This window comes from Tarenaya hassleriana, unplaced genomic scaffold (assembly GCF_000463585.1).
Source record: "Tarenaya hassleriana unplaced genomic scaffold, ASM46358v1 Cleome1, whole genome shotgun sequence".
Classification (NCBI taxonomy): Eukaryota; Viridiplantae; Streptophyta; class Magnoliopsida; order Brassicales; family Cleomaceae; genus Tarenaya; species Tarenaya hassleriana.
Window position 1 is genome coordinate 9,402,054 of NW_010960187.1, and position 12,195 is coordinate 9,414,248.

The 12,195-nt window shown below is 38.2% G+C and overlaps 1 protein-coding gene across 1 annotated transcript in view; it reads right to left on the reverse strand.

Annotated features, from left to right (window-relative positions):
• Positions 1 to 11,704: 11,704 nt before the first annotated feature.
• Positions 11,705 to 12,195, reverse strand: part of LOC104821399 (cationic amino acid transporter 2, vacuolar-like) — a 5,548-nt gene continuing 5,057 nt past the window's right edge. The window contains exon 14 of the mRNA XM_010552271.1: positions 11,705 to 12,102. Coding sequence (XP_010550573.1) covers positions 11,943 to 12,102 — 160 coding nt within the window. The 3' untranslated portion in view covers positions 11,705 to 11,942. The remainder of the gene's footprint in view (positions 12,103 to 12,195) is intronic.

Genomic DNA, 12,195 nt, shown 5'->3' on the forward strand with positions numbered 1-12,195 from the left:
CCGGGTTCAATGAGATTCTCAGTCTCGTACTCACGGGTACCCGGATCTGATAAATAAATAATTCAAATATTGTATAATTTATAAAATTCAATAAAAATAACTTAAACAACATTCAAAACTCGATTTTATAAATTATAAATTCGATTTCATAAATTATAAAGATTGAGAATATAGAAAATAATTAAATAAAATAAAAATATTTTAATACATAATAAAATACCTTAGATAAATGTTATAAATATAAAGATATTTTTAATTTTTAATTAATATACCGGGTACCCAGGGTACCCGTTATGAGTTAATCGAAACCCGAACCCAGACCGGGGGGTCAAAAACTCGGCCTCGTTCAACCCGATCTCATCATCGCTAATATCCGGATACCCTTTCTCCGGATACTTGTTAAGCCGGGTACCCCCAAACTCCCGGGTTACGGGTTGAAACGCCCATCCCTACGTACCAATTCCAATGCCAATCAATTACTTCCAAATTTGTATATGTTTAGTTCCTCATGGCATGCATTCGATACAACTCTATATATGTAAATATATTTATCCCTTGTTATTTGTTCTGTGGCTGCTAAGATTACAGCTTAATAAAAGGTTACGAAAATTCAACTAATATAAGTCGATTTGTCAAAAAAAAAACTAATATAAATCGATTATACATTATCTGAATAATTAACGAAATAATCCAACGCTTCAAATTAACTTTCTACGTCGTCTGAAAACCGATTTTAAACCGGTTCTCCGAGAGTTTCCAAATGGAATATCTTCGAAAACCGGTTTTGTAGTGTGATTCCAGCTGAATCTAACCGGGAACCGGTTAAAAGTGCACTATCCGCAGAGGCGGACCCATTTAATAAAATTATTATCCCCAATTGCATATGTTCTCTCCTACTAGGTTTCCGAGGAATTTCATCCTAAACCAACATTTTTTTGGATAAAACCCTAAAAAAACCTCGAACTTACAAATTATTATTCTAATAATCCATTGACTTGTTTGACCATAATTTCAAGCGATCAGAAATCCACGTTGGGTCGGAAAGTTGATGTCAACGTGTTTACGTAACCAATTTTAACTGAATAAACCTTCAATCTGATTATGTTCTGTTACGTTGACCTCGAAAACCGGTTTTATTTACTTTCAAATCGGATTAAATTTTGATCCAAAAAATGTTGATATGGCAAAAATTCATTTAAAATTAGTTACGTAGATATGATGACATCAGCTTTCCGAACTAACGTGGATTTCTGATTGTCTAGAATTGTGGTTAAACAAGTCAATCGATTATTAGAACAACAATTTGCAAGTTCGAGGTTTTATTCAGTTATATATGTTAGGTTTAATCTTGTCGTAAAAATAATGGACCGTTATTGTTTTATTTTTAAATGTTTTTAATCTTTTGATTTGGTCAATTTGTCCTATTCTTAAGGTAGGAACGTGGGGCGTACGTGAGAAAGATTTATGTTAGTTGTTTAGATTTGTTTCTTTGTATAAAAGGCTATCAAAGCCTTGAGAAAATAAACCAAGAAGTTAAGATTTCTTTCGGGTTAATCAATGACTCCAATTCTCTCTTCCATTTCATTCACACGCGAATGTTTTCCTTTTCTTTGTTGAAATCTTATTAAGTTTTTCTGTCAAAGTGGTATCAGAGCCCGGTTGGTAGGAAGAATGTCTCAGTCTTATTCGAGTGCTGTTCGGAGTGGAGGAAATGGCGGTAATGGTGGTCAGAGTACGACGGAAGTGAAACCGTCGGTAAAAGAGGGAAGTGTCACCCTCCAGTATCCGATGTTGTCAAAAACAAATTACGGCATGTGGGCGATGAAGATGAAGATCAATATGAAAGCCCAAGGAGTGTGGGAAGCCGTGGAGTCGGAAGGACCGATCGAGTCGCGGCTCGACATGTTAGCCGTGGCAGCGATAGGCCAAGGCATACCCGAGGAGACTTTGTTCGAGATGGGAGAGAAAGACTCGGCAAGAGAGCTTTGGGAGGCCATCAAAACGATGCACCTAGGAGATGCTCGGATTAAGAAGGTGCGAGCACAATCCCTACGGAGAGAACTCGAAGGGATTAGAATGAAGCAAAACGAATCAGTAGATGAATTCACTGGTCGTTTATCTACTGTCGTAAGCCAATTGAAGGCTTTGGGAGAAAAGATAGAGCAAGTTCAAGTGGTTGAAAAGATGCTCAGATCGGTGTCGAAGAAGTTCCTCCAATATGCTTCGGCGATAGAACAGTTCGGAGATTTATCGAAGATGAGCGTCGAAGAAGTGAAGGGATCGCTCAAGGCACATGAAGTACGCTTAAAGGAATTCGAATCGAGCGATGACGAACAGGTATTGTTCGCACGTGGTGAATGGAAAGGTCACGGTCGCGGTCGAAGACAATGGAATGGTAGAGGTCGTGGTCGGTCACGTTGTGACACATGCCAAAGTGAAGGACGATATATCAGAAATTTGACATAAACAAGGTACAGTGCTATAATTGTCATGAGTACGGTCATTTCAGGGCTGATTGCAAGGAGGAAAAAGAAAAACAAGTTCATTTCGGAGAAGAAATTGAGGACGAACCGACGTTGCTGTGATAGGATGTGAAGACAAGATTACGGGGGAAATTGTTAGGTTTAATCTAGTAGTAAAAATAATGGACCGTTATTGTTTTATTTTTAAATGTTTTTAATCTTTTGATTTGGTCAATTTGTCCTATTCTTAAGGTAGGAACGTGGGGCGTACGTGAGAAAGATTTATGTTAGTTGTTTAGATTTGTTTCTTTGTATAAAAGGCTATCAAAGCCTTGAGAAAATAAACCAAGAAGTTAAGATTTCTTTCGGGTTAATCAATGACTCCAATTCTCTCTTCCATTTCATTCACACACGAATATTTTCCTTTTCTTTGTTGAAATCTTATTAAGTTTTTCTGTCAATATATTGTAAGTTTAAGGTTTAAATGACAGTTTTGCAAGTTAAAGGTTTATTTGTATATTTTTTTTGTAAGGTCGATATTTTTTTAAAGGTTTTACCCACATTTTTTTAGTATTTTTGTAAAAACAAAAAGATCAGAATTGCGAAATCGCAACAAGAGAGCCGTCACATTCCGTGAATCCATATGTCAGATGCTGCAGAAAATCCATCACAGACAGACACCTCACCAACCAAAGTCGGAGGGGCAACACGTGTCCTATTTCTATCATTTTTATAGATATGAAATCTTGTTTGCAATCTAATCATTTTAAAGAATACGAAGTTGTAAGGAATTCATATTGAATACATACTTTTTACCAAAAATAAAAAATAAAAAATAATACAATTTAAAAGCGTGATTTAAATGGATAAAAAAACTAATATTTTTTCAAAATGTGTAGATTCTAAAAATGTTAAAAGTAAAAAAAAAAACATGGTAAATTGCACGTAAAAAACAAATCAAAATGATACCTTAAGAAAAATACTTCTCGAATGATTTTAGAGAAGCTATTTAAATGCATGATTTATTCAGCATTTTATAAATTAGCTGTTGAATGTAATTGTTTTGGAATCATATTGAAGAGAAGAAAAAAATTCAATTTTTTAATCTTTTTTTTTGCAGTAGATTATAAAAAATAATTAAAAAATAAACATTTGATTTCCAAGGAATTTCATCTTAATATGTTATTCAAATATACTTACTGTTAGTTTTGACCACATTATTTACTTAATCAAAACAAGATGATTGTACGCATTAATTACTTTACTAATTGAACATGATTGTTCGATTTCTCAGAACCGGTTTAGGGTTCGGGCTGATGCAAATGGTTAGCCGCTCCTGAACGCAGAGCATAATGTTAGTTTTTGGACTACTAAATTTATTTGGAATAATATTTCGTCCGGTTTAAGTTAACCGATTATTGTTGATATAACGACGATAACCTTTTTTTAATAATTAGGAAGTTCACTAAATATTCGGTTCACTTAATCCTCTTAGATTCGGAATCAATTTTTAGTCACGCAATTAATTGTATCCTTCATTTCTAGAATTGAACCCAAGATATTAAAATGACTTTGCTACTTCTTAACCATTGGGCACTAACTAGTGGGTTAACCACGCATGGTTAGCATATTCTGTACAGGAGTTTGTGGGATAACCGGCTAAAATTCGAAGTCATTTGGTATGGACCGGTTGCTAAACGATAACATCAGAATAGTTAACTGAAAAACGCGGGACATAGGAATCCCAACCGTCCCGGTCAGCGCAACCGGTTCTGTTCGGATGCAAGCTAAACCGGAGGTAACATTCGGTTGGTTATGCGATGCCAGAATTTCATGCGCCATAACAGAGAAATCGAACAAATGGGTTAGGGGTTCCACAGGGCTTAATCAGGGGCATCACTTTTCCATTCTCCGCATCGAGGTACCTGAAATTCTTTACCAAACCGGTTTAATCTTGTCGGATTAAACCAAACCGGTTCTCTGAAATAACCGGAAATGAAGGGAATGAAACCCTAAATCTCGACAAGTGTTACACATGTTTGTTGGGTTCGGTCATTGGTTTGCAGTTTTATAACTAGATATATGGATATATCAATTAATGGGTGTGTGAACATTGAGATCGATGTTTAATCGTATTTTGTATTAGTCGCAGTCATATAGAAAAACAATATAAAAAAATTATATCTCTATATAATATCGTACGTATATCACGAAATAAATAATCAGTGTATATGGCGAGAACGTTTTCTAGATATTTCCCATGCATAACACACACACACACAAATATATATATATATATATATATATATATATATATATAGCATAATCCACTCTACAAATTCCCATGCGTAACGTATATTGGTCTGACGTAACCGATAGTGATAATAACAATTAAATAAAAAGATGAAATTATTTTTAAAATAAATAAAAATCATGCTCTTCCGGGGGTTTTTGGTTCATGGCGATTATTGGCTCCGGTCCCTGGATAATCATTGCTTTCAATATCCATTCTTCTTTCCACCTCTCCGTCACTGCCGCTGTCACTTATATATGCCGTCTCCTGCCAATTATTTACGTGAAAACTATAAGATATATAGAGTATTGAATAATATTTATTTAAATCATTAATTTATTTTGGATAACATTTTCTCATGTTTTAGAGACAAATATCTGAAAACAGAAAGGTTTCTAAAGTCGCCATAAGGAGTTAGACTGGTTATTGTCATTAACACGACGGCCAATACCATCATTATTAGAAGATCATAAGAATGTTTTTTCGGTAAAATCTGATTTCATTAGAAAATATAAAATGATATGAATTATCTTAAAACCAAAATAATTCTAATTTAGGAAAATTGTATCCGATATCCATAAAAAAATTTGAACTCTTAAAAAATGTAAAAATTGACCCAAAAAATGAATAAATAATAAAAAAAATGTGTATATATAATATATATTGCTTTACAGCTAATAAGCAATGGCAAACATCCACTAAAACAGTGAAAAGAACGCAAGAAAAGAATAGGTGGTGTTACGTGGAAGTCATTGTGACTCATCAATAATAACAATATACATATATATATATATATATAATACCTAATGAAATATATATACATATTTAATAATAAAAAATATTTCACAAAAAATAAAACATAAAAATTAAATTAGATTTGGATTCCTTTTTTTCACAATGGAAAGCTCACAGAAATATACAAAAGAAATCTAAAGTAAACTCTCTATTTATAATCATAATTGAGACACAAATGTCGTATCTATATAATATTTTAAAATTTTAAACGACTCAGGAGTTTACTAAAAATTAATTCAACATATATCATAAGCATAAAAATAAAAAAAAAGAATTGACTTTTTTTTTCATTCGTGTGTTGACTTCTATGGATGAGTATGTAATAATACGTCATCATTACCTCACTTGAATGTTCATACTCTGAGAGTGCTTGATTCGTCAAATATTTTTTTCGCATAAAGAATATTCTGTTCCTTTTCGTGATACTGATTATTTTAAATTAAATGTGAGAAAATCCGGACTAATTTTGCTCTTAAGAGTATCTTCTGCTTATGAGAAATTTAGCATATATATATATGTGTATGTGTGTGTGTATATAGAGAGAGAAAGAGAAAGAGAAAGAGACAGACCCGAGCGAAGAGACTTTGAACTGAAGAAGGCTTGTCCTCGGCCGGCTTCAAGCTCCCTAAGTATACATATACACATATAAACAATACATAGATATATATACATATAGTTATTTTTTTTTAAATTTCATATATAGAGCAAACAAACGAGAGAGAGAGAGAGAGAGAGAGAGAGAGAGAGAGAGTTACTCGTAAGAGGGATTGCAGATACAGAGGCAAGAACATAGGTGAAACCAAGAAAAAGAACAATTAGCCTCACAAAACCCTTTTGATCCATTGGTTTGCAGTGAAGGATTCAAACTACAGGCGACAAGGTTTCTTGCTTCTGATTTATAAGAGGAAAAAGAAAGAAAGAGAGATTACTGTTTTTCCAATGTTTTTAGGCTTTTAAGTTATGAAGGAATATGGATACAGATGCTGGTGTAGTGTAGGTCTCTCTATATACATGTATATATATAGAGCGAGAGAGTTCAATACAGGACAAGAAGAAAATATGTAATTTATTTTCCAAATTTTTTAACTTTTTTTTTTATAATTTGGTAAAGGGTTGTATCGATATGAAGAAGATACGAAGAGTTGTGTGACCACCCAAAAAGTCAACTCTTCCCATTATGTCATTCTCGTGCTGTAGTTTCGGTGAGTTCCCCACTCAACCAATGCTTTTCATCAATCGGATTCATATTAATTAAATTCAATATCATTGTTACAACTATTTAAACATAGAGGATTTGAATCGAGTGAATCCACCAAACTAAATTCGATTCGATTTTTTGTTTAGATTCTTTGAACCACATATATAACCATAGATTCGTTCGATAATCTTTTTCAAGAATCTGCATTATTGTTGAAAAAGACAGACGTATTATGGATATACACACATATATATATATATATATATATATGACGTATATATAAATATTAACTTTTAAACTAATCAGTAATTATTCTTATTACCTTTACAAATATGAAGTGCATATTATATACACGTAAACTCCATAATTTTCCCATGAAGAGATTTGTCGTGGTATGGACAAATTAAAAGTTTCATTGAAGTTCCGTATAAAAGTTCGATTTTTGGTGGAATCTCGAAATTCCATTCCACTGAAAATGATATCCACAAGCACCAAGTGTCTAAAGTCCCAACAGCATTTTAAGGGCATATCTATTCGGCGCATTTCGGGCGAGTACGTTACCAGTAAGGGTGTTCTTCCGAATTGAATTGTACCGAACTTAAAAATATAGTAGCGTTTTTGAATCGAACCGTTCCAAATTATCGAATGGTATTTTTTTATAAAACCGATTGTATTGGAATTGGTCTTCAGCAAATACTTCCAGATGAAGTAGAGGGTTCAAAAGCTTCGGATTTTCTCGGAGGTTTCGAAGGGTATTTCGGTGCTTTTGTAAAGGGCAGATTAATGAGCCCTAGGTTTCAGTCTTTCATTCGAACGATTTTGCGGTTTTGTTTTTGCTTTGTTCTCTCTTTTGCAGCGAGGTTTGTTTCTCTCTGTGTGCCTGAAGTCGACTCTGATCGACTTCCGACGGTCTCTCTCCGGTTGTAACCCTAGTAGATCGCCGATCCTCTTCCCGAGACGTAGGCCAGAGCTCCGGCACGGTGAACTCGTACATCGCTGTGTCGTCTTCCTTTTTTTCCTGTTCTTGTGCAAACGAGAGTTTCAAAGTGGATCGGTGAGGTTTCAGTGATCAAATCCTCTACAAGTGGTATCAGGAACCCTCGTCGAAGCGATTTTTCGGAGGATTTCGGCGGTGTCTAGGTCATCCAGGTAAGTCTGAGTATCAGTGGTTCCGATCTGAGCCTTCTAACGTGTTTTCTAGTGTTTCACGTCCTGAAACGCGAAAGGCGGTGCTCGGGAGATTGAACCAGTGGTCAAATCCTCAGGTGGTGATCAGATCGGAGGAGAGGAAAAATAAGATTTCCCTCGGAGCTAACTCGGGTCGAAGAAATCGGACGAGTTTGAGTTTCCAGAGGTAAGTCGGTCGCGTCTTGTGTTAGATCTAGGGTTGTGGGGGGCGGGGGGCGGTTCTAATCCGGTGGTTTCCGGCGAATCTCGGTCGTGACTTGTTCGAGTCACGACTGAGTCATTTTTCGGGGTGAGTCAACGTCCGATTTGGCTCGGGTTAACTCGGCGGCTTCCGCGTTCCAAATTAGGGTTTTCGGTTCTGATCCGATTTAGCCGACTCAACCAAACTTTTTAATTGAACCGAGTTTGATTCAAAATCAAACCGGTTTAGTCAGGTTTTAGGTCAAAGGTTGACCAATCTTGGTCAACAGTTGACCAGGTTAGGAAAACCAGATCGGTTCAGGTCAATTAGATCGGTTCAGGTCCAGTTTGGGGTTGATTGGACCGGTTCAGATCGGTTCAAGTCAATTTAGGTCCGGTTCGGGATAACCCAGACCGGTTTAGGTCAATCTAGGACCGGTTAGGTCAATTGAGTCCGGTTTAGGTAAATTTAGGTCGGCTTGGGCCGGTTTAGGTATAATTTGGTATGGCTTGTCTAAATTGGGCTGGGATTATCGATTTTAGGGTATGTATCGATTGGTTAAGGTCTAGATTGTCCGGTTCTTGGTTAGGCTTGCCTGATTAGGACTAGGATTGGATGGTAGTAGGTCTGATTGGCTCGATAGAGGTTAGAAGTGTCCGGTTTAGGACTGTTTAGACTAGTTTAGGGTAGTTTCAGGGTCTGTATAGATCGGTTCACCTTTGTTTAGGTCAGTCTAGTACCCTGTTTAGATCTCACATTAGATGTTGAGTGTCATAGAGTCTGGTATTTTGACCGGTTTACATCTGAACAGGAAGGCTTGACTAGATTAGCTGATTTTAGAGGTCTGATTTAGGACGACATAGGTTTGTTAGGGTTGTTTAAGCCTTGGTCACGCCTAGGTTAGTCAAGTTGGGCGTCCTAGTGTATTCTAGGGTCTGATCAGAAGTAGATTAAGTCATCTTAGGCTTGATTTAGTTCTGATTAGAGGTTTAAGGGTTTGTATAGACTAAGTTTAGGTCTGATCAGATTTAGATAGGTCAGGTGAGACTTGATTTAGATCTAATTAGGACTTAAAGGGACATAATAGATTCGGTTTAGGTCTGATCTAGGTTGATTAGGTCAGTGTTAGGCTTGGGGTAGGTCTGGTTAGACGTAATCAGATCTTAGGTAGGCGGCTCTAGAGTCTATTAGGTCTGTTAGGTTGAAAAATACCTATATTTAGGTCCCCTTAGGATCGATCTCACTCCTTAGATCTGGTTTCAGGTACTCCTAGGATCGGTTTAGTCATTCCCCGGTGTTTAGAGCCGTCTTTAGACTCATATCAGATCATCCTAGGTTGTGTTTTAGTGTTGGGGAGGTAGGTTTCCTTTAGCGATGTTTGCACAAATGTAGCGCCTTGACGTCGAAAAGTTCGACGGCAATGGTGACTTCTCCTTATGGAAGGAGAAGATGGCCATAAGCCTTGAAATACTAAGGCTAGGTGACACGCCAGAGGATGATCCATCCTTTTAGGAGAATACTGGTGAAGGGACCCAAAAACTCTAGCTCGGAAAATCGAGGATTCGGGAGGCGTACGATCCTTTCCACCGGGTCATTAGGACCAGGGGCAAAGGGATCGGGTATGCGACTCTCAAAGAGAGACAAGAAAGGAGCAGAAGGATTAGGAACCTCATAGTGTTGTGTCTAGCAGATCAGGTTCTAAGAAAGGTCTTATCCGAAAGGACGTCCTTCGAAGTCTGGAGGAAGCTAGAACGGTTGCACATAAAGCAATCTCTCCCAAATAGAATGTACCTCGTGTAGAGGGTCTCGGGATACAAGATGGATCCCTCGAAGACGATAGAGGAGAATTTAGACATTTTTCGTAAGATATTGTCGGACCTTCACAACCTTAATGTGAAGGTAGATGAGGAGTATCAAGAGGTCTATCTGCTTAACTCTTTGCCTCCTGTTTACGAGCAGCTCCGAGAGGTCTTCAAGTATTCCCGAGCCTCAATCTCTGTCGAGAAGGTGAAGGCGGCAGCTAGGATGAAGGAGCTAGAGCTTCTAACTCAGGGTACCCTTAATCGAGGTACGAGGGAATGATTAGTGGTCAAGGGCAAACCCGAGAAATTGGGTGTCGGGAAGAAGAAGGCCAAGGACTAGGTGGAGTGTTGGTATTGTGGGAAGAAGGGACAATATAAGAAGGAATATAGGACCCGGAAGACGAAGGAGGAGACCGAGGTTCAGGAATATGATTCAGAGGTACTCTTAGTATGCTCCGACTACTCCTCGGGTGGAGGTTAGGAGGTGAGGTCTCCACGTCTAGGTGGAGTTACCTCGGGTAGGAAGCTCAGAGGAAGGGGCGAGTTAGGGAATGCCGGTCACCGGATAGAGTCGGTGAAGGTAGTAGCACTAGGAGCATTTTCTCTCGAGGTGGAGCACGTGCGTGCACGTGTTTTGAGCCTTCGGTAGAGTTCCTATAGGTCGACTAGGGGAGTCTTCACGGGGTAAAACCCATGGGGATACCTTAGTCGGTAGGTGAGGTTTGGGGTAGAGGTCGTAGGTCGTTTGATCTCTACGGGGATCAAGAGTTCGGGTTTCGCTAGTATAACTCAAGGTTAGTCTCGGGACAGTCGGGGTAGACTCGGGAGACAGGTAGATGTCGGGGTTGATCCTCAGGGGCCGTAGGTGGAGTGTGAGACTTCACCGAAGGGGGTCATGTAGACGGTCTAGAGAGTCATACTAGTCTAGGTCTTAGGTAGTCTTCGGAAGCGGAGGTGTCGGGGGACACTCGCTCGGGTAGGCTAGGTGCGTCGTGTCACGCTGAGATGTGTTTATGACATGCTCGGTAAGGACTCTCTTAGAAAGGTAGGTTCAATGCGCCTTGAACCATGCCCAGAGGGGGAGTTACATGGAAGTTACGTGATCGACATACTAGGATTAGGCGTGTTCTGTTTGCTTTGTGTTTGTTTTGCAAGTTTTGCAGAAGGTGGAGATTTATTGGAATTGGTCTTCAGCAAATACTTCTAGATGAAGCAGAGGGTCCGAAAGCTTCGGATTCTCTAGGAGGTTTCGAAAGGTATTTCAGTACTTTTATAAATGGCAGATTAATGAGCCCTAGGGTTTCAGTCTTTCATTCGAACGATTTTGCGGTTTTTGTTTTTGCTATGTTCTCTCTCTTGCAGCGAGTTTTGTTTCTCTCCGTGTGCCTGAAGTTGACTCCGATCGACTTCCAGCGGTCTCTCTCCGGTTGTAACCCTAGTAGATCGCTGATCCTCTTCCTGAGACGTACGTAGGCCCGAACTCCGGCTCGGTAACCGAACTCGTACATGGCTGTGTCGTCTCCCTTTCTTTCCTGTTGTTGTGCAAACGAGAGTTTCGAAGTGGATCGGTGAGGTTTCGGTGATCAAATCCTCAACAAATTGTTATATATTTTTATAAAATCAAAAGAATCAGAAATGAATCATTCTCAACCGAACACCGAAACATACACCCTATTTAAGCACATACATTGTTATAGGTTGAATGAATTAATATAAAAGGATTCACTTTTGGAAACCCTTAGAAGACGAGTAATTAGCAAAAGAGAACAAAAGAGAACTCTTACGAATCTTCACGGTAACGAAGTAGGCAAATTTATATATATATTTACAAAGCGTTTTGGAGGAATCTCCTGAACTCTAAGCCACAAAAAGCAACGAGCTTTTTACTACATATCATATCATAGATTATACCATATATTTCTTCCATGGACCAAACAAATTCAATATTACATATTATATGATATTACACATTACAACCAAAGAGATACGAATCTTGATTCTTGAATCTTCATAATCAAACTTTTCAGGCCAAAGTATCGCCCGTCCCACAACGGTATATTTCCTCGGCATGAGCTGTCGGAACGTAAACCGCATCGGCCAAGGAGCTGTGTTTTCGGCCGTAGAGAGCGTAGACGAGAACTCCAATCAGCAACCAAACCGAGACACGAGCCCATGTCCCTCCTCTATCCGGATAAAAAAGCGAGAGATTACTATGTTAATATAACACCATGAACACATTCCAAAATCCAAGACATTAAAAGCCAGAGAGAGATCAG